Genomic DNA, 19,950 nt, shown 5'->3' with positions numbered 1-19,950 from the left:
ATGTGCGCCACCACGCCCGGCGTGTGTTTTTAATTTCTGTCAGCATGAAAACAAATGCCAACAGAAGCCTGCAAAGATGCAGGGCCAGGAGCTCCGCTACCCTGGGGAGGAATTCAAGTGAGTGCAGCTCCTGTGAAAATCGGTGTGGCGGGCCTCAAACACGAAACCAGCCTACTACACGTGACCCAGCTCTCCTCAGAGGAATCTATGCCAGCACATCAAAGAGAGACCTGCTGTTACTTTCTTATTGAAGCAAGGTCTCACATTGCACAGGCTGGCCTTGATCTCCCACCTCCTCTCAGCCTCCAGAGTGCTGGGATTAATTACAGGCGTGTGCCACCATGGTCAGTTATGGGGTGTTGAGGATTAAATCCAGGGCTTTGCACATGCTAGGCAGGCACTCTTGTAGCTGAGCACTTGTTTCCCAGTGTTTTTTTTTAAATTTATATTTATAGGCTGGGTGTGGTGCTCACCTTTAATTCCAGCACTCAGGAGGCAAAAAGGCAGGAGGATCTCTGATTTTAGGGCTGATTTGGTCTAGATAGCAAGTTCCATGACAGCCAGGACTATATTATTATTATTTTGATTTTTCAAGACAATATTTCTCTTGGCTGTCCTGGAACTCACTCTGTAGACCAGGCTGGCCTCGAACTCACAGAGATCTGCCTGTCTCTGCCTCCTGAGTGCTGGGATTAAAGGCGTCGGGGCTACCACCGCCTGCCAAAACAATGATTTTAGTACTCTCTCTCTTTCTTTCTCTGTGTGTTGTATGTGCTATGGCATGAACGTGTTGGTCAGGGGAAACTTTTGGGATGTGGCTCTCACCTTCTACCCTGAGCTCTGGGGACTGAACTCAGGTTTTTAGCTTGCAAGGCAAGCATGCACCTTTACCAGCTGGGCCACCTCACCCGACAGCCCCGTTTAGTGATTTTAGAAGCCGAGGAAGACAGATGCAGGGCAGGCAGCGCATGTCGACTTCCAAGGCAGTGTCCTCTATGAGCCATTACCCTGTGGAAAGGTCCTCAAGAGAGCTGGCTAGAGGCTGGTGTCATGCTCTTGAATCTGCAGAACCATGAGAACTGAAAGCTAAATCAACCTCCATGCTTTATAAAGCACCCAGAACATGATACTCAGCTATAGTAACAGAAACCAGAGCAAACGGGGCTGGAGAGATTGCTCAGTGGTTAAGGGCACTGACTGCTCATTCAGAGGACCCGGGGTTCAAATCTCAGCACCCACATCACAGCTCACACTGGCCTGTAACTCCAGTTTCAGGGGACCTGACGCATATAAAATAATGATAATGATAATAATAATAATAATAATAAACCAGAGCAAACACACACACACACACACACACACACACACACACACACACACTACTAAAATGAGCTAAAAGTTGCCTATTGGTTACAGGCATGAGGGTGGGAATTTATAGGACAGTCTGTCATATGCAGGAATTCCCTACTCCCTTCCCATGGTGCTCTGGGAGCTCCAAGACTCATCCTCTGGTTGACAAATGTGTGAAGACCTGGGAGTCCCTTTGGGTGGCCCTTACCTGCATGCTGTTCCAGGCAGCCTCCCCACGGCCCCGAATGCAGGTCTCAAGCCTCAGCGGGGAGCCCAAAGTGCCATGCTTGGTGTCTGTGCATAGCCCTGTGCCCACGTTGCGAATCTGAGGGCAAAAATGAAGAGCAACCACTGAGGCACCTCAAGGTGTCCACTGGGCCCTGCTGGGTGGTGAGGAGACTGAGGCAGAAATCCAAGACAGGCTGAACTCTGAACTTCCTTAGAAGGGCTTGCCCCAGGCTGCTGGAGGTCCTCCTGACTGTGATGGATAGGATCCCAGGAGCTCCCCAGTGACAATCTTCCTGAAGTCTGGGAAGGTGAGGAGGAAGGAGGGAGGCCCAAGTCCTCCTATGGCCTCACACTGAGAGCGTCCCACCCAGCAGATCCAGGATCCAATCTGACCCGCATTCCAGGGGCCTAAGGGGTAGGTGTCCGGCAGGGAACAGTGTCTTGGAAGCTATTCGAGAAGGATGCAGTATCTTTGCCATCTATCTAGAATTATCCTTTAGGGCAAGGGAATGGCACGGGGAAGCAGGAGGTCTCCCCAGCCCACTCCAAAGAAATGAAGGCTGGAGGGTCAGGTGAGAGCTCTGGGCTGCAGATTTGCTCAGGGCACACACAGCACCAAGAGGCAAGGTGGCGACAGTTGAGTTAGTCTCAAATGCATTCCCGAGGTCCTGGTGAGAAATTCTGTAGTCCACGGAGGGCGAGATGGAGATGCGGACATTACAACTCAACCCTAACCTCTACACTCTTAGTCTGCATTTCCAATGGGCTCCATGGGCTGGGAACATGGTCCACTTGAAGAGCACGGCTTAGAATGTGCAAGGTCCTAGGTTCCCGTCCCCAGCATTGCAAGCCAAAGGGCCCAAACCCAGCAGTGTCTCACAGTCAAAAGGTGAAATGGGTGCTGACCCAGTTTAAATTTTCAGAACACTCAACAGTACAATAAAACACAAACAGAAATAAAAAAGTCAGCCCCCCCCCCATGACAGGGTCCAAGAGAGAGAGAGAGAAGAAGGGACGGGGACATTTAGGCTTTACTGGGCACATCTCTTGGTGTCTGTGGCCAGTCTCTCCATCCACACTCACCTCCCCCCACGCCGCGGCTGGGGGCTCCACAGGTGGGTAGAACTTGGGCAGGTCCCAGGCAATCTTGGTCATAAACCACTTGAAGCTCTTGCAGTTGAGGGAGCTTCGGAGCTTTTTCTGGGCCACGACATCCCCAGCTGAGAGGTGGCGGTACTCCGGTCTGCGCTGGTATATGTACTCTGCATACTCATCCATCCACACCTCTGCCACTCGCTTCAGGTTCTGGAAAGGAAGGTAGGTGGAAGGGTCAGGCTTGCTGAGGAGCCCAGGCCAGCCCAGAGCCATCCTGCTAGCCCTTACACCTTATTTTTTGAGACAGGGTCTCTCACGGAGCCTGGAGCTGGGCTGTTAACCAGCACCCCCCAGCTACCCTGTCTCTTTCCCTGGTTTGGGTTTGGTTATAGATGTCGGGTTATAGGTGGCTGTTTATGTGGGTGCTGGGATCCAAACTCAGGTCCTCACATCAGCACACTGAGCACTTACGAAGTCGCTTCTCCAGCTCTTAAAAGCCATTTTGAGTTGGGTTTCTGTCACTTTCAACCGACAGTTCTGGCCAAATTCCACACCCACAAGGTTTAATCCTGCCAGCAGGTGAGATTTCTCACGATCCTCAGAGGCTTGAGAGTTGTTTTTTGTGTTTGTTTTTTTAAATAAAGCCCGAGGACAGCCAACTACAAGACAACAACCGATGGAACCGGAGGCAGTCCTGGGCAGAGCAATTTGGAGACAGGAAGACTAAGATCTTGTGTGTCGATCATGTGAAAACCCTGTATTCCTGCAGTGCACCCCACTCAGAACACAAGAGCACAGGTTAGAGGAAGCCGCTGCTTGCAAACCTCTCCCTTTAAACCCAGGCTTCCTTCAAGGGCTAGGACCCGCTTCCCCCTCCCTCAAGACACACATGGAACTGGATGAGCTTGACGTCTGTCTTGAGGTTAATCTGAATTTCCCTCTGAAGTGTCGCAGTTATTGACGCCTGTGTGTAAAGGTTTGCTTTAGGAGCAGACAGCATGGCGGGGCTGCTGGACAAATGCTTAAGTGTTTTCTGGTGGAGATAATTGAGTTCTGCAGACCAGATGGTCTCAAGGCATGGTGGCATAAAACAGCCAGGGCCTATGTAAATGAGGGAGCGTGGCCATGCACCAATAAAACTTTATGACGTCAATCACCATTTGATTTTCAAGTGTCACAACCTGGTGTCCTGAGTTCTTTGGGCCTCCCCTCTAGTTGCTTAAAATTGTGAAAACCATTCTTAGCTCTTGACCCAAGCAGAAAGTCACCTTCTCCCGAGCACAGGGAGGCATGGTAACACCAAAGAGGCCCTGCATGGGAACACTGTCCTGTGGCAGGACTCTGTGCTCATCCCAGAGGCAGCCAGGCCTCCTTGCAGCCTCTGACCCCACTGGAAAGAGAGCTAGCTCCGTTGGGTGCCTGTGCAGCAAAGGCTGGGCCTGGTGGATGTGGAAGGCCCCAGAGTCTGCACATCAGGAACCATCTAGAACATGGGAACTCTTCTCTTTCCCTGGCCTTCCTGCTAAGGCCTGTCCCCTCCACCTGCTGCAGGACTGCGTTTCTTATGTACCAGTTCCAGTGACAGCCCTGGGCAGCAAGACCGAGAGTGTTTGTTCTAGAGGCAGATGTGCCACTAAGAGAGCATGCTGGCTCTCTCAGGGCCCTGAGAACCTCTAAATGCCATTCAGGAGGCAAGTGCCCTAGAAGCCTGTGAATTTGATTGCCATAACAGTGAGCCGACTTTTTTTGAAGACAGGATCTTGATTATGAAGCCTGGGGTGGTTTTGAACTCTCCACCCCCTTGTCTCAGGTTCTGGAATGCTGGGAAGACCAAACACATTGCACCTGACCTGGAACTAAATGATGGCAGTGAGCTGCAGTTCCGGTGGGCACAGGCATCTCACATGCAGCCGCACAGGGGACAGCTGGGCTTACAGAGAAGAGGTGGGATGCGCCCCTGGGGTTGGCTCATGTCAGACGCAGGGCCTGACTCAGGACAGATGGCCAAAGACGTTAAAGACGTCTGGGCGGGATTCAGGTGAGACACAGAAGCACACTGTCCAGCCCCAGATGTTAACGGGGATGTGGCCACTAACACCTGTGAGGACAGTCACAGCTGCTGTTTAGGGCACAGATGCAGGCGTCTGTCAGACTTAAGCAGGAGGTGGAGTTTTCCTTTCCTCTCTCCCTCCCGGAAGTGGAGAACAGAACCCAGGGAGAAGGGAGGTCAGTGTGCACTACTCTGCAGGGTGCCTGGCTGGGATGCAGGGGTTTTTTTTTTTGGTGTCACTGCAGCCCCCCAGCACCCTGATGTTCATCTCTGGTTTAGAAAAGGATGCAGTGGGGCAGGTCCTGGGTCCTGCTCGGGGGTCACTGTCCCCATGCTCCTGGTAGCCTCCAAGAGCGGCAGTCTCAGGCTTATGAAAAGACGTTGGCTCTGTTCTCCTGTTTGGCATCCTGCAGGGGAGGCCGAGGGCATCTGAGGAGATTTCCACCTCTTGGGCTTTATCTGGAACCCAACTCCCCTGCTAAGGGGCTGTCCATAGAGCAGCGAGCTTGGCGGCTGTCATTGGAGATTCTCACCACTAGAGGGCTCTGCCACCCTGCCTCCCAGGCCATGTTCTGGCTCAGCCGTGCTTGAAGCTGAGGAAATGACTCTCCTCTGGCAAAGCCTGGAAAGCAGAGGGTTGGGAACCCAGGCAGCAGGTCCCCCAATGTTTCTTTGCTGGGGTGTGGCTGCACTCTGGCCTTTCTAGTATTGCAAACAGCGTTGTGTCTTTTCATCCCCCACCCCCAGGCACCTCCTTCACTTATTTTTGAGGTCACCCTTATTTTTTATTTTTATTTTTTATTTCCCCAGTAAAAGAACTATCATCTCCCAAATCTTTTGCTAATGATTACCCCTTGCAGTCAATGGTCAATTTAGTTCAATGCCTGATATGGTTTTCAGGTCAACAAAACAGTTTGACACATTTCGGGGGTGGGTGGGTGAAGAAGAGAGCCATTTATTTATTATGACATCTACCCCCAAGCTTTTCAACAGTGATGATAAGAGCATCATCATGCCTGCTTGACATGTTTCTTTTAATCACCCCTGGTCTAGCTTTGCATCTCTGTAAGCTCTACCACAGGTGGCCCTCCTGTGAAATGACCAGTTCACTCCACTCAACACACCAGTTTCCCGTCTTTCTGCACCCCTGGGCAATGATGAGTTGGTGAAGATCCACTCCAGTTCAGCAAAGCTCTAGGCGGAGCCTCAGAAGAGTCCGGCAATCCTCCCCGGGCCCACAGCCTCCACGTAGTCAAGCCGGGCTATATGTAAGTTCCTTTCAGTTGGATTTCACTTGGACATCATCTATCAGTCACTTAGCCTGGGGCCCAGGGTGTCTCCACGCTACCACAGGCTACCCCAGGTTCCCCGGAAAGCCACCACCTTACCCGGGCCAGGCTGACTCCAGCGGGGACCTTGTAGGGCACATACTTCCTGTAGATGTGGCCCACCCTGGAACAGGGGATGTCCTCCATGCGGCCCCCACACATCCACACCTGCAGGGCGAGAAGGGAGGACGAAGGTGACGCCTCGATCCTTATGACTCCATCCTCTCAAACGCCAGCACACAGCCTGCATGGTTTCCTCAAGTCCTGAACTCAAAACGGTGCAGAAGACCTCAAAGGCTGCAGAAAGAGCTGCCGGCCATGGCTGCCGGGCGCTGTGCAGAAGCCACGGCAGACACTGGGGTGCACAGGAAGTTAAGTGTCCAGGCTAGACCAGAAACCCATGGGCGTGGCGTGGCCACTGTGCTTTTGAATTCACAGCAGCTGTGGTCACCTGCATGAGACCCGCCCAAGACTGGGCTCCTACGGGCCAACAGGTGGCCCATCAGGTAAGAAAGCGCTTACTGTCAAGCCTTGGGTTCTGCATGGCGGATGGGGAGAAGCGACTCCCCCAAGTTGTCCTCTGACCTCCACATGTGTGCCGCAGCACCCCCCCCCCAAATTGATTAGTAAAAATAAATCAAATAGACGGGGCCCCTCAACATTCCCATGTGAATGAGGTAGTAATGGGTGCCAGCGAGGGAAGAGGCACTTTCTTCAGTGGTATAGCCAACTGGTAAGGTGTCCATGATCCCGTGAATAAGACTAATTGAGCTCGCTGGTTCACGTGCCCACAGACATGAAAGGGGACAGGCTGGGAAGAAGCAGGGGATCGGGGCGGGGAGGAGGCTGCCACACTGCCCTCAGCAGCTGGGACGGTCTGATTCAGGAGCTACTAAAGCGATGAGAACAAGAAGCACGCAAAGGCTCAGGGGTAGGCATGGATACTGCCACCATGGATGCCAGAGGTTTGGAGTCCAATGGGGTGTGAGGGAAGGGAAGGCACGGGCCCCTGTCAGGGTGTGGCTGGACAGGATATCTTCATACGTTCACTTTTACAAAGCTGGCTCCGTTCATGGGATGGAGTAGGTGCAGTCTTGGGCAGATACTACAGTCCACAATCGAGGCCACGGTGGCTTTGGGCATGGAGGGTCCTAGCTGCCTCTGGGACATTAGCCATGTTCTCACGTGCCGTCTCCTGTGGCTTGAGGGACTGGCATGGGACACTGATGATGCATGCTCCGTGCAGTGCCCTTGCTGGGGGCGCACTGGGGCAGGGCTTCATGTCCTAATCCAGTCAGGGCTCCCAAAGGGTCCTGGGTCTCGCTGCCTCCTGTCAAGATGGACGCAGGCTGTCCCCTGTGCCATTGCCCATGGTGGGAGGTGTCTGAGGCTGCAGTTAGCAGGCAAGGCAGTTCTGCTCTGACGGTGGGGAAGAGGGAAACCCTGGCTAGCCAATCGAACAGAATGCTGGTCTCAAGATAATGGGCTCCGGATGCTAGATTAACGTCAAGGTCGAGTCAAGAAGTTTATTTTTAAAGCAGGAGATATCGATCAGCCGCCAGCCGCCCCTCATGGAGGATTGATGGGGAGGTACGCGTTTGCCAGGCCGAGATGCCTGCCCATTGCCAAGAAGGGTGGTGCCAAGCTGGTGGGGACTACTTGCCTACCCTGGTTTTGACCATCTCCTGTGATGTGAGCATTAGCCAAAGCTGCCCCCAGCTCTGCTGGCTGGGGGTCCTTCCACTGTGCCAACAGAACAAGTGAAACCCGAGGCCGCCTTTTTGCTGGAACCTCCAAGTCCTCTGGCCTTGGCCACACTGGCCGCCAGCCAGAAGGAACCAGGGTGACCTTGCTCTGCTGGCAGGACTGAGGCATCCGAGGTGTTCCCAGGGCATAGGAACTCACAGAGGATCTGGCTGGGTTCCCTCCATGGGTTCCTGCCCAGGATGGAGGTGCTGGTGGCTGATTCAGAGGGGAGTTCTCTTGAGGCTAAACGCTGCGGCTGACTGCTGAGTCCACTTGGATTACCCAAGATGCGTCTCCCACAGGTCACCGGCATGAGAGGGTTCCCTGTGGCTGTCTTCTCCCCTCTCCCCTCGCGTCCCCCTCTCCCACAGCTCCCCCCTCTGCCTGGAGAACTCCTAGTACCCTGCTGCTTCCCTACCCTCCCTGCAGGGCCCCACCTGATACCTCCAAGGGGCTAACTGACTCACAGCAGGGGCACACACTTCCTCTTCATTGCTTCTCTCTCTCTCTCTCTCTCTCTCTCTCTCTCTCTCATAATTTAATTTTATTTTATGTACATTGGTGCGAGGGTGTCAGATTCCCCTGGAACTGGACTTATAGACAGTTGTGATTTGCCATGTGGGTGCTGGGAATTGAACCCGGGTCCTCTGGAGGAACGGCCAGTGCTCTTAACCACTGAGCCATCTCTCCAGCCCCTTCATTGCTTTTTTCCTCAAATGCAACATAATTATGTGCACAGATGCATCTCAGCTGTGATCCTCCTGCAGTGGTCATGGGCGACGACTCTGCCTGTCGGCACTCTTCCTCTGTGTGGAGGACTGTCCTACTCACTCCTCCTGGGGGCCAGTGACCAGGCCAGCCAGCTTCAGTCCCCAGCCTTGTTGGCTGAGGCCTCAGGTCCTTCTGTCTGAGAAAGTGTCTCATGGCCTTGTGTTTTTAGCCAGGAGAGCAGCCACTGGCTGAAATGGAAGGCCTTCCTCCCATCTCTCTCTGGATGCAGGCTGCCTTCTTTTTTGCACCGGGAGACAGGAGGCTCGAGAGAGTCACTATCATGGTCTCCATCACCTCTGCCTTGTGACAAACATCTCTCCACTGGAGAGACAGCTTCCTCAAACCAGGGGTTGCCCCTTTCTGGGACAGAAAGCCAGAGACTCAGGTTGGCGTCCGGCGTTGTACTGGGCCTTGGCAACCGTGGCCGGTCCAAGGCCCAGCCTGGCTCTGCTCTTAGCCAATCACATTGCAGTTCCAGGCCTTCCTTCCCTCACAAGTCAATGCAGCTTCACGTGGGGGAACTAAGATCCAGCTGTAGTCAAGTCCCTCTCCAGCACACCACCCGCTGGCTCCAGGAGGGCCAGGGCTGTAGCTGGCCCTGGGGCAGACTCACAGCCGTCAGGCTAAGGACACTCAAGGCGCTTCCCATAGGTTCCCACAGGCTGCTGGGGAGCTGCAGGAGACAGCCCTGGAGAGGGAGCCATAGTAGACTGAGCAAGTGGGCCCGGAGTGGGGGAGGGTCCCTACCAGGGAACTGTCAGTCCGTCAAGCTTGGCCTTTACATTGTTTCCGGTCTGGGCTACTGGTAGAAGGGTCCCATTGAATGAGGGGGTCAGAGGGGAACGGGGATGCATAGAGAGAAGAGGTGGTGTGTGTGTGTGTGTGTGTGTGTGTGTGTGTGCGTGCTGAGCTACAGAACCCAGTACTTAACCAGCTTCAAGAGCTGACAAGATGCCACGCTCCAAGCAGGGGACTCTGACACAATGACCTCTGGGAGACAGAAGCCTGCTGAGTAGCAGAAAGAAGAGGTCAGTGACCATTCCAAACATTTCAGATTGCAACTTTTATTTTAGCTTTGCAAGCTCAAGCAAACTTCAAATTTAACAAAGTCTCATGCAGCCCAAGCTAACCTTGAACTCCTGATTCTCCTGCTTCCTAGTGCTTAGGATCACAGGCAATGCACCACCAAGCTAGGTTATGTTGGGGATCGAACCTAGAGTCTTGCACATGTTGGGCAATCACTCTCTACCAAGTGAACTACATCTCCAGCTCCTTGCTTTTTTTTCCCTTTCCTTTTCTTTTCCTTTGCTTCTTTTCTTTCATATATATATATATTACATTACAGTATTCTGCCTGCATGTGTCCTTGCAGGCCAGCAGAGGGCACCAGATCTCACTACGATGGTTGTGAGTCACTATGTGGTTACTGGGAATTGAACTCAGGACCTCCAGAAGAGCAATCAGTGCTCTTAACCACTGAGTCATCTCTTCAGCCCGCTTCTTTTCTTTCAACACAGGGAATTTAATTATGTAGCCCAGACTGGCCTTAGACTCACCACACCCCTGCTGCCTCAGCCTCTGAGTGCTGGGATTACAATTGGGTGCCACCATGTCCAACCAATTCATCAATGGTGGCACAGATTTAATTATTCACTTATTCTGTGGCAGGAGCTCACACTTGCTGAGAAAGTCCTGTAACACCGAGCTACGTCTTCAACCCTGGAATGGGTCTGTTGGGGTTCTTCCATGAGGAGAAACAGGTCTGGCGTGGAATCAGAGCTGGATTATTAATCTGTTAGGCCCAATGGCACAGAGAGATCCGTCATAACTTCTGCAAGTGCACTTTGTGTCTTTCAGGCTAGCGTCTTTTCTGTCACTATGAAGGATGGGGTCTCAGTAAAGGGAATCTGGCCCTTGGGAGAGGCCAAGCCCTGGCCGACACAGAACCCTGTGTTCAAAGAGACACCTCGGCAGATGGACAGGCCTGCCTCGGGCCTGGAAACACAGGACAGGTGGGCTGTCGCTGGCTGGCCGGGAGAGAGAGAGGTGAAGGAAGAATGCCCCCCTCCCCGGGCCCGCTCATTACATCAGCTCATTTCCCCCAGAGAGTGCCCGACATAATTGGATCAGATGGGATTGCAGCCAGCCTCCTTCCTGACACTCCAGTGTGGCTTCATTACCGAGTCTTTTGTAAATAAACCGAGTGGAGGGGAAAAAAATCAACCCAACAAAACCACCGTTTGTTCTGCCGCTGTGGCTGCCTGATGAGTGACATTACATGGGTCTTTGAAACACAGGGAACAAAATGAAATCTTTTTGGGTTCAGAGATCCCATTGTCAATAACTCTCCGCTGTTCTCCACGGCAGCAGCTTTTTTTGGACAACGAGTTGCCGGGGGACCCGGAAGCGGCTCTGGCCAGTGACACAGCTACTCTGGGTCACATAGCTCTAGCCACAGATAGGCATGCAGCATCCTCCATGCCAGGCGGCCCTTCAGGTGCTGGGGATGCGGCAGTGAGTGAGACACAAAAGGATCCAGGATCTACTGCGGTTGATTACCTAGCAACACTTCGCAGTTCGGATGGGTTTCTTTCTGGGGACAAACCTGGAAGACTACGTCATCCATCGATGTTGGGTGGACCGATCCGTGACTTCACTGCACCCATGGAATGTAGCGTTTGTCTTAACTAGATGACACGGGCTAGGCAGACTGACCGACCCCACAGACAAGACCTCTGTGCTACAACTCACAAAACCTGGACCCAAGGCAGACATCATCGCTTATTAAACTACGTGATGAGCTTGGATGCAGCCTGAGGGAGCACGTCCACTGGGGGGTGGGGGTGGGGCCACCAACAGGCCAAGGGCATCTGGGGAGAGAGACTCATAGGCTATTTATTTTTCCTTTAAAAAAACTATTTATTTTCGTTTTAAAAAGTTACGTATGTGTCCGAGTGTGGGTTTGTACATGTGAGAGTCAGTACCTGCAGAGGCCACAAGGGGGTGTCTGATCCTCTGGAGCTGGCGTTAGGAGAGAAGGGTTGTGGGTTGCCCAAGGTGAATGCTGGGTTTTGAACTCGGATCCTCTGCAGGAGCAGTGCTCTCACCCACCCAGCCACATCTCGGGTCCCTTATTTGCTACTTCTGATGAGTTCTACTCACTGAGAGCCCAAGGAACAGCCAAGTAAAACAGGCACGACCCCAGGAAGAGGCAAAACCGGAAGCGAGGGTGAGGAAGCGCAACTGGTATTTTCAGGCTAGTTTTCCTCTCAGTTGGTTTTTTTTCTCAATAGGCTAATACGGAGACTTTGGATCTGGCAAGCTTGGGGTCCAGCCCTGGTGGCCCGGTCGCTGCAGACTGAGTATTCTGAGTCCTACTTGCCCCCATGAGGCGGGTCTCACAGTGGCATCGACCTCACAGGTGGCTGTGAGGATTATACAGTCCGACACATGTGAAGGGCTGGCGTGGCATCCTGTTAGCTCCAACAGAGCTGGAGGTGAGCTGTTACAGGGCACGTGCCCCAACTTAGTTGGTGCCAAATATTTTTGCTAAATACTCTTGGGCGTTACCCCTTGATACCAACATTAGTTTTATCTGGGAGGGGGCTGGTCCTCTCAAAGGGCAGAGCACCAAAGACCTGGAGGTTAACAGAGACACAGACGGCTTTATCATGGCAGAGAAATGTCTGGGCCGAATTCTAGGAAGCTGTTTGTACTCCCCAGGTCTGAACTGTGCAGCCGGTTCTGCAGATGATACCGACATCTTGATAGCAATAACATTCTTTAGGACTCTTACTAACTAGCTCCTAGCAAGCATGGTCTCGTTAATTCTCAACAACACCGAGAGCCACATAACCACTAGCCTTGTTTTATGGAAGCTGAAATTAAGGCTCAGTGAGGGGAGACATCCCGGTCCAAGACCACATAGCTGCTGCCGGAAGTCAGAACTAGGACCTGACACGGACCACCCAGCCCTGAGGTCCCTCACCAGTGTTTGCCATCAGACCACTGCACTGAAGTATGATGCTCAAAACAGTAATGGCGCTGGTTGTCCCTCCTGGGTTGGGGACTTGTCAGTCACAGGGGCTGGTCATGCTGGATGCCGGTTTGGGTCTGTGTGTGAGTGTGTGTGTGTGCATGCACACATGTGCATATGAATGCCACAACACGCATATAGAGGCAACTTGTGGGAAACGGTTCTCTCTTTCCACCATGCGGGTTCTGGGGATGGAACTCGGGTCACCTGGCTTTGCAGTGAGTGTCTTTACTCCTCAGCCATCTCCCCAGCCCTTGATACTGGTCCTCATGGACCACACGAGTATAGGATAAGCTATTCTTTCCCTCACAGGGGCAGAGCCGCCTTCTCCTGGGGCCCAGACACAGAGGAGAATGTACACTCCTACTACTAGTGGTAAACTAGTTGCTTAACTAGTAACTAGTAACTCCTTCACAGTCACTGTCAGGCAGCTTGCTGGCTCTAGGCTGACCCAGAGGCGACAGTAAATATTGACGGACATTGTCTTTAGCAAATGTCTGTCAGCTACTAATCTCTGGCTGTGGTCCAGGCTCTGTGCTAAGCACTGTCTAGTCTTCTCAATTAACCGTCCCAGGCCCTGGGCTCGTGTGTGTTGTGTGTGTGTGGTGCGTTACTAGTCTCATTCAGCTGGAGAAGTGATCTAAACTGCTCAGAGTCAAGACCACTCAGTGATGGGATTAGAACTTGGATTGAGGTCTTTCCAACTCCTCCACAGGAGCCTCAGCCCAGTGGTCTCTGCCAACTCCTGCTGTGACAGGCGTAAGAGGGAAAACTTGAGAAGGCCACCATGTAGGTCAGCTGGGCATCTGTGAGGCTACAAGGTCTAAGGAAGGCCTAGGTTTGCCTGTCTTCATCTTCCCAATGCTGCTGGTGGGTGGCTCCATCACAGCCTTGCCAGGTCGGGTGGAAAAAAATGCTCGTCAGCTCTATGGCTGAGACCAGGCAGCTTGAAGGTCGCTTCCACCCTCCCACTGCCCCCTACCTCAGGGAGTGGCTAGCCAGCTTCCAAGACTCCTCCACCCCGGGAGCAGAGAAGCCACAGCAGCCGCACATGGGAGAGGAGACTCACCTTGAAGGAGATCTCATACTGCTCCCCTCCCCAGATCTCCAAGCCAGGGTCATATCCGCCCAGCTCCCAGAACCACTTCCGGTCCACAGCGAACAGCCCTCCAGCCATCACGGGTGACCTGTCAGAGAAGGGGCGTGGTCTGAGGACACGTGGTCAGAAGCCCTGCTTCCTAGCCAACGGTGTCCCCAGAAACTCAGCTTGTCTGCTGGGGACTCCAAGGCCTCAGGGGTGGGGACCTGACCATTGTATTCTAACCTAGGATCCCCAGTCCCTTGATGGGATTAACACCTGAGGGTGTCTGGGAAGTGACATTTGTGGCACCAGGTCTCACAGCTGCAGCACAGACATCTGTCTCCAGCCTTCCCCTTAGCTGCGGGGGTCTGAACCAGATGTCTTCAGCACGAATGTGCTGCAGAACCTTCCAGAGAGACTGAAAAAAATAACACAGCTTGCTGGGACCTCGCCCGGCCTATGGAAGCAGCAGCCTCTGGGCCAGGGCCGAGGCACCTGCTTTGGAGCTGGCTCCTTTGAGGGTTCTCCGTGACTGAGCTCAGCCGACGCTCACTCGCTCGGCTGTGCTGTCCACAGACGCCAGCTCAATCCTCCCAGTTACTCCGGGAGGAAGGATGAACTCCACTCATTCATTCGTTCATTGGTTTATCACTGAATGCCACTCGCGAGGCAGGTACTGGAGGGAGCAGGAGACAAACCACCGTCCTTCGGGGGACAGCAGTGTGGCGGAGAGGCCACCTCAGCCCAGAGGCATCTGGGAGACAGATGGAGGATGGGAAAGACCTCTGGGGAGTACATGCAAGAACACTAAGGAAGGGAAAGACTGTGTCTGCTTCCGGTCCTGGAGTGAGGAGGCAGGGAGGGGGGTAAGGAAGGATGCTCAGAGGAAAAGGTGCTGAGGAGGTTTGCTGAGGGAAAACACCTCAGGGGAGAAGGGAGCTACACCAGCAAGGCACGGACACGACAGACACTCAGAGGGGTGAGGAGTGAGGGTGTGACTGACGTGCCAGGTTCCAGAGGACACCATGGTGCCTCACACAGGGCAGCACCCAGCAGAAGCTGCCCAACGTCTGCTGTGTGTGAAAACCTATCGGGATGGATGCCTGTGCCCCGGTCTGAGGGTAGAAAAGTCCAAACCTCCAAACCAACGTGCTGGGGGGGGGGGTTCACGCCCCCACTTGGCTCCAGGACTCACGGCAGAGACTGACCATGTGCCTCCTGAGCCTTCTTTGTGGCAGGTGGAGGGGACCTTCGTACAAGGGGGGACGCCTGGGACGTTAACTGAGGTCACGACACACCACAGCCTGTCCTGCAAGTACTCCGGTATCCTTCCCACCTCGGCCTTCCAAGCGGGTGGAGCCCACCGTTGCCACCCCGACTTTACCCCTGCAAACAGCAGCGGTCCCTGGTTAACTCGTGGGAGGCTTCTGAGCTACCGGCTGTTCACGGCTGGCTTCTGATCCTGCCTCTAAGCCACGGGTTCAAAAATCGCTGACCCTCCACCCGGCTTCCCTCACGAATGAGCTGTGGTGATACAGTAGGCCAGGGTCAGTGGGCTGCATGAGACCCTGTTTAAGAAAGACACACACACACACACACACACACACACACACACACACACACACACACACTCACTCAGCCTCTGCTCTCGATTCCTGCTGTGTTACCGAGGCGCTATCACCCCTGGGTGGCTTAGGATTTGCTGCTGCAAAGAGAGGTGCTGTACGTGGAGGACAGCCAAGATTGGGGATGAAGTGTGGGGTGTAAGAGAATTAGATAATTTTAGCGGTTAGAGAATTGGTGCTCAGTTCTGAGTGGGCTCAGGACCGTGGACCCTCTCTCTGCTCTGGACTTGAGGATAAGTGAAGATGCCCAGTGCTTTGGGAGGGGCCCTGGGGTCACTGCCACTAGGAGCCTAGGCCAGTGGTACTTACTCAAATGGGTCACTGGGGTCAGCCTTCTGCAGCTCTGGAGGGATGGGGATCCGCTTGTAATACATCTCCCAGTCGAAGGCACCCCGCATGGCGTCCCCGGCCTGTGTCTCATACCGGAAGTCATCGTGGTCGATGACGTCGATCATTGGGCACACGATGGTCTTTCGGTTCCGAGCAATGCGGTCTGAGGTGGTGGAGAGATGCCCGTTAGTGGATGCGGCAGTGGAGGGCAGCTCCTGTCTACAGGGCACTTACTGTGAACAGTTCCCGGGATGATCATCTTTAACAGCTGCTTAGGAGCCATAGAGAGGAAGAACATTGCAGGGTCTGTTTGTGTGTTTTTTCCCTTAAACAGGGTCTCACGTAGCCCAGGCTGGCCTGGAACTCACTATGTAGCTAAGGATGAGTCAGGGAATGATTCTCTTGACTCTACTTCAATTCACAATGTAGCCAAGGCTGACCTTGAAGTCCTTCTCCTTCTCCCAAGTGCTGGGATCACAGGCATGTGCTTGGAGTCCGCAGGCTTTTGTAAGAAGGACTGTGGCTTCCTTCCAGACCCAGCACCGCAGGAGGCACACTTCCTCAGACCACAACTCCAAGCCCTAGGGCCTCTTCTGTGAGATCGGGTGGGAGGGTCTGCCTCAGAGGTTGTTAAAAGGCTTGGATTTCAAATTCTGGGGCTGTGGATGTACGGCTCTGCTGTTGGCATACACTAATTTTCTTTTATGAGGACCCCTATTCTGGCCTTGCCTCACTTCTTGTTGCAAAATCCTAATCGTGACTCATGGCCAAAAGCAGCCAGGTTCCCTAGTGTCCATCTGTCTGTCCCAACTGCTTATGGGCACCCACGGCTGTGATCAGCAGTAAGACAATTCGGCTTGAGTTTTTAAACAGCCTAAGCTACGCAAAAGGGAGCAGACATCCCTTGGGTTCTGAGTCACCAAGCCAGAAGGTATGCAGGCAGAAAGTGCCACCCCATGGAATGCTATAGGTTGAGTGATTCAAGACAGCAAATGGGGTCTTGACCCAGTCTATGTCATGGTCCCTTTCAAACGTGGGAGGAGCTGACTGATTCACTCTGCCCAGTCTACAAACAGGATTCCAGTGCTGGTTTGATCTACCCTCTATTGTTCCCACAGAAAGCTCTGTCTGCTTCGAGGGGACCACTGTGGGGTCAATGATCTGCTACGAGGGGCAGATGGGCTATGCCGGGGAGCTTGCTGCTCAGGGTCAAGGTTCATGTTCAAGACTTGCAATGTGGGCCCTGGAGGGCTAGAGAAGGGCAGGGCCCACATTTCATCAAGCCATACAGCACTTCTCCCAAAACACTGTGCCTGTTTTCTAATCTGAAGGCATGGCCTAAGTAGGTGGGAAGATGAGTGGTGAAATTGTGTGTGTGTGTGTGTGTGTGTGTGTGTGTGTGTGTGTGTGTGTATGCGTGCATACATGCACGCAAGCCTGGAGAACAGTGACCATTAACCTCACTTCACGAGACAGCAGATTCTGTTCGGGCCAAATGATGTCAGGACACATGGTTTAGTCCCACTATGTGTGCAGGTGTGTACTAGATTGAGATGGTCACCACAGTTCCAACTGTGACACGTGGTTTAAACAGTTGCAGAGGCTGGAGATGTACCTTAGTGGTAGAGCATTTGTCTAGCATGCACGAGCCTCAACACACACACACACACACACACACACACACACACACACACACACACAGATTCACACACACACACACAGATTCATACACAGAGATTCATACACACACACAGATTCACACACACACACAACACACACACAACACACATAGATTCATACATACACAGATTCACACACACACAGAGATTCATACACACACACAGATTCACACACATAGATTCATACATACACACAGAGATTCATACACATACACAGATTCACACACACAGATTCATATACACACACAGAGATTCATTCACACACACAACAGATTCACACACAGATTCATAATACACATACAGATTCATACATACACACACAGATTCACACACACACACACACACACACACACACACACACACACACACACACAGAAATGTCACTTGCAGCATGTATCCCCAAATGGACAGTAGTATGACTAGTGCTAGATGCACTTGGGGTAAGTTTTACCCCCACATTGTTCTCCTGACCCGCTGAGTCAGAATCCCTGGTACGTGGCTTGGATCTGCCTGTGGGCAAGCTCCCTTGGGTGGGAATGTGTCTTCATGATGCTTAGGGGCCTTGAGGGAAAGATCTAGAGAAGGGCCCCTATCCTAATTATTTAAGACCTCTGAGGTGACTTCACTTCCGTAGATGGTTGGGGCCAAGGATGTCTGACAGCTGACCCTGCTGGATGGCAGTGGCCCGTGCCATTGAACTTGTTTAGGAACTGAACACCAGGTTTACATCCTGATGTCAACCCTTCATAGTGCAGCTTTGGACATGGCTGGCTGATGTCTTAGAGTTTTGGTTTCTTTGTTGACCACAGGAAGATGAAATGCCCTACCCCTAGGGTCTCTGAAGACTGAAATGCCGGTATTCCCTATTTTCCATGACCGTGACAGATACCGCACGACACTCACAGGAGCCATTATGAGCCTGAATACCCCTGTCCCTTCTGTCACAGGCAAAACTGTAGGTAAGAATGCTGAGCCTGCCTGCTGGACTGCGTAAGTCACATCCAAGTACAGACTCGGCCTAAACTCAGAGGGACTCTCAAGGCCTCGGGGATGAGGATAATGATGAAGAAAAAGGAGATGATGACTCCGAGTAGCTTTCCCACCGGGCTGAGTCCTCAGGCTCCGTGTCTAACCATTAATGAGGGCAGAGCCAGCCGAGCTAGGAGGTGTTAATGGATTCACAGACAAAAGCCATGCTGGGATCCACATGGAGATGCTTGTGTTTCTACTAGAGGGGGGCGGCGAGTGAGAGGGGATGTGTCTTCCTTCTGCTGAGGATGAAAACAGCCCTCATCCATTTCCATAGAAACAGAGTTAAGGGCTGTTTAGACAAGCTCAACTCAGCGGTCCACCACTTCATTCTCACGAAAGGACCCTCCACACGGCTGCTCCTCTCGGACTGCAAATGTGCTGGACGCTGAGGCCCAGGCCTTTTCGTTCTCTCCTTAGGTAATGAAAGGCAGATGTAGGCCATTGCTTGGTTTAATTAAATACACAATTTGCCAGAAATTCTGGTCTTTCTCTCAGCCTCGTGAGATCCTGGGCCCAATTGTCAGAAGTGTGCGATCCAGTAAGTTCTCAGTGATGTGCTCAGGAAAACAAGAACAGCTGGGTTGTCCTGGGGGGCTGTATGGGGCTGGCTTTCAGTCCTCACCTGCACGGTGGCATTGGTTGTGCTGTGGCTGTTGGAGCAGGTGGCACTTGGTAGCTGCCTCAACAGCTAGTGACGCCCTCTGCGACCACCATAATCAGCATGTCTGGGGTGGAGTGTCTGGCGGGGGCAGCATGGGTCTTTTGGAGAATTGTGCTGCGTGGGGATTTGTCCGCTGAGATGGACAGCCTACCCTTTGAGGAGTTCACTTTTCTCTTGAGGACGGTGGTGACCTCACAGCTTGCCCTGGCCCTGCCTTGTCACGTCTCTCAGTCCTGACAGGACACCTGACTTAGGTGTCTGCCTGGCAGTACCTGCTTACTGTCTCCATCCGAGTGGAACTCAGAACTCCTAACCCGGCCTTCCTCCACGAGGAGTCCCTCACGCCCACGCTCTACCCACAGGCTTCGGTGAAAGGAAGGCTCCTGGATCGTGCCTCCCTCCCAGGCCTCGGAGAGGAAGGGGCCTGGGAAGCAGTGTGGAATTGTGGGAAAGAACAGACTCTGGCGACTTTGACATCAGTTGCCCCAGGGGAGAAGCAAGCCACCCAGCATCTCCACTTTAGTTTCTTTGGCTACAGAAAAGACCAGTTCAATCTCGTGCACCCTTTGTGAGGCCTGGGGGTCTTTTTCTGCAACCTGCCTGGCTCACACTGTTGGTGCTAAGCAATAAGTACTTTCAGTTGACATCAAGACAGCCCCCTCCCACCGCCATGGTTTGTTTTGGTTCTTTGGTTTAAGACAGGGTCTCATGAATCCCAGTCTGGCCTTAGACTCAAGCCTTTAGCTGAAGATGACTTTGAACTTCTGATCCCTCTGCTTCCAACTCCCAAGTGCTAGGGCGACAGGTGTGTGTCATCACGCTTCATCTATGCTGTGGAACACTGGGGATCAAACCCAGAGCCTCGTGCATGCTAAACAAGTACTCTACCAACTGAGCCGTATCCTCCAGGCCACACACCCACTCCAGGTCACCCCACTC

At 53.0% G+C, this 19,950-nt stretch overlaps 1 protein-coding gene across 2 annotated transcripts in view; it reads right to left on the bottom strand.

Annotated features, from left to right (window-relative positions):
- The window catches only part of Galnt10 (polypeptide N-acetylgalactosaminyltransferase 10), a 146,734-nt gene that overhangs the window by 6,077 nt on the left and 120,707 nt on the right, over positions 1-19,950 (bottom strand). For both annotated transcript variants that reach the window (XM_028880054.2, XM_028880055.2), the window contains 5 exons: positions 15,619-15,802; positions 13,673-13,790; positions 6,112-6,219; positions 2,662-2,883; positions 1,559-1,675 (listed from right to left, as the gene is read on the bottom strand). In XM_028880054.2, the coding sequence (XP_028735887.1) occupies positions 1,559-1,675; positions 2,662-2,883; positions 6,112-6,219; positions 13,673-13,790; positions 15,619-15,802 (749 nt within the window). The remainder of the gene's footprint in view (positions 1-1,558; positions 1,676-2,661; positions 2,884-6,111; positions 6,220-13,672; positions 13,791-15,618; positions 15,803-19,950) is intronic.

Source organism: Peromyscus leucopus, chromosome 8b, assembly GCF_004664715.2.
Source record: "Peromyscus leucopus breed LL Stock chromosome 8b, UCI_PerLeu_2.1, whole genome shotgun sequence".
Classification (NCBI taxonomy): domain Eukaryota; kingdom Metazoa; phylum Chordata; class Mammalia; order Rodentia; family Cricetidae; genus Peromyscus; species Peromyscus leucopus.
Note: the sequence above shows the minus strand (reverse complement) of the source record. Positions and strands in the feature narration are given on the sequence as shown.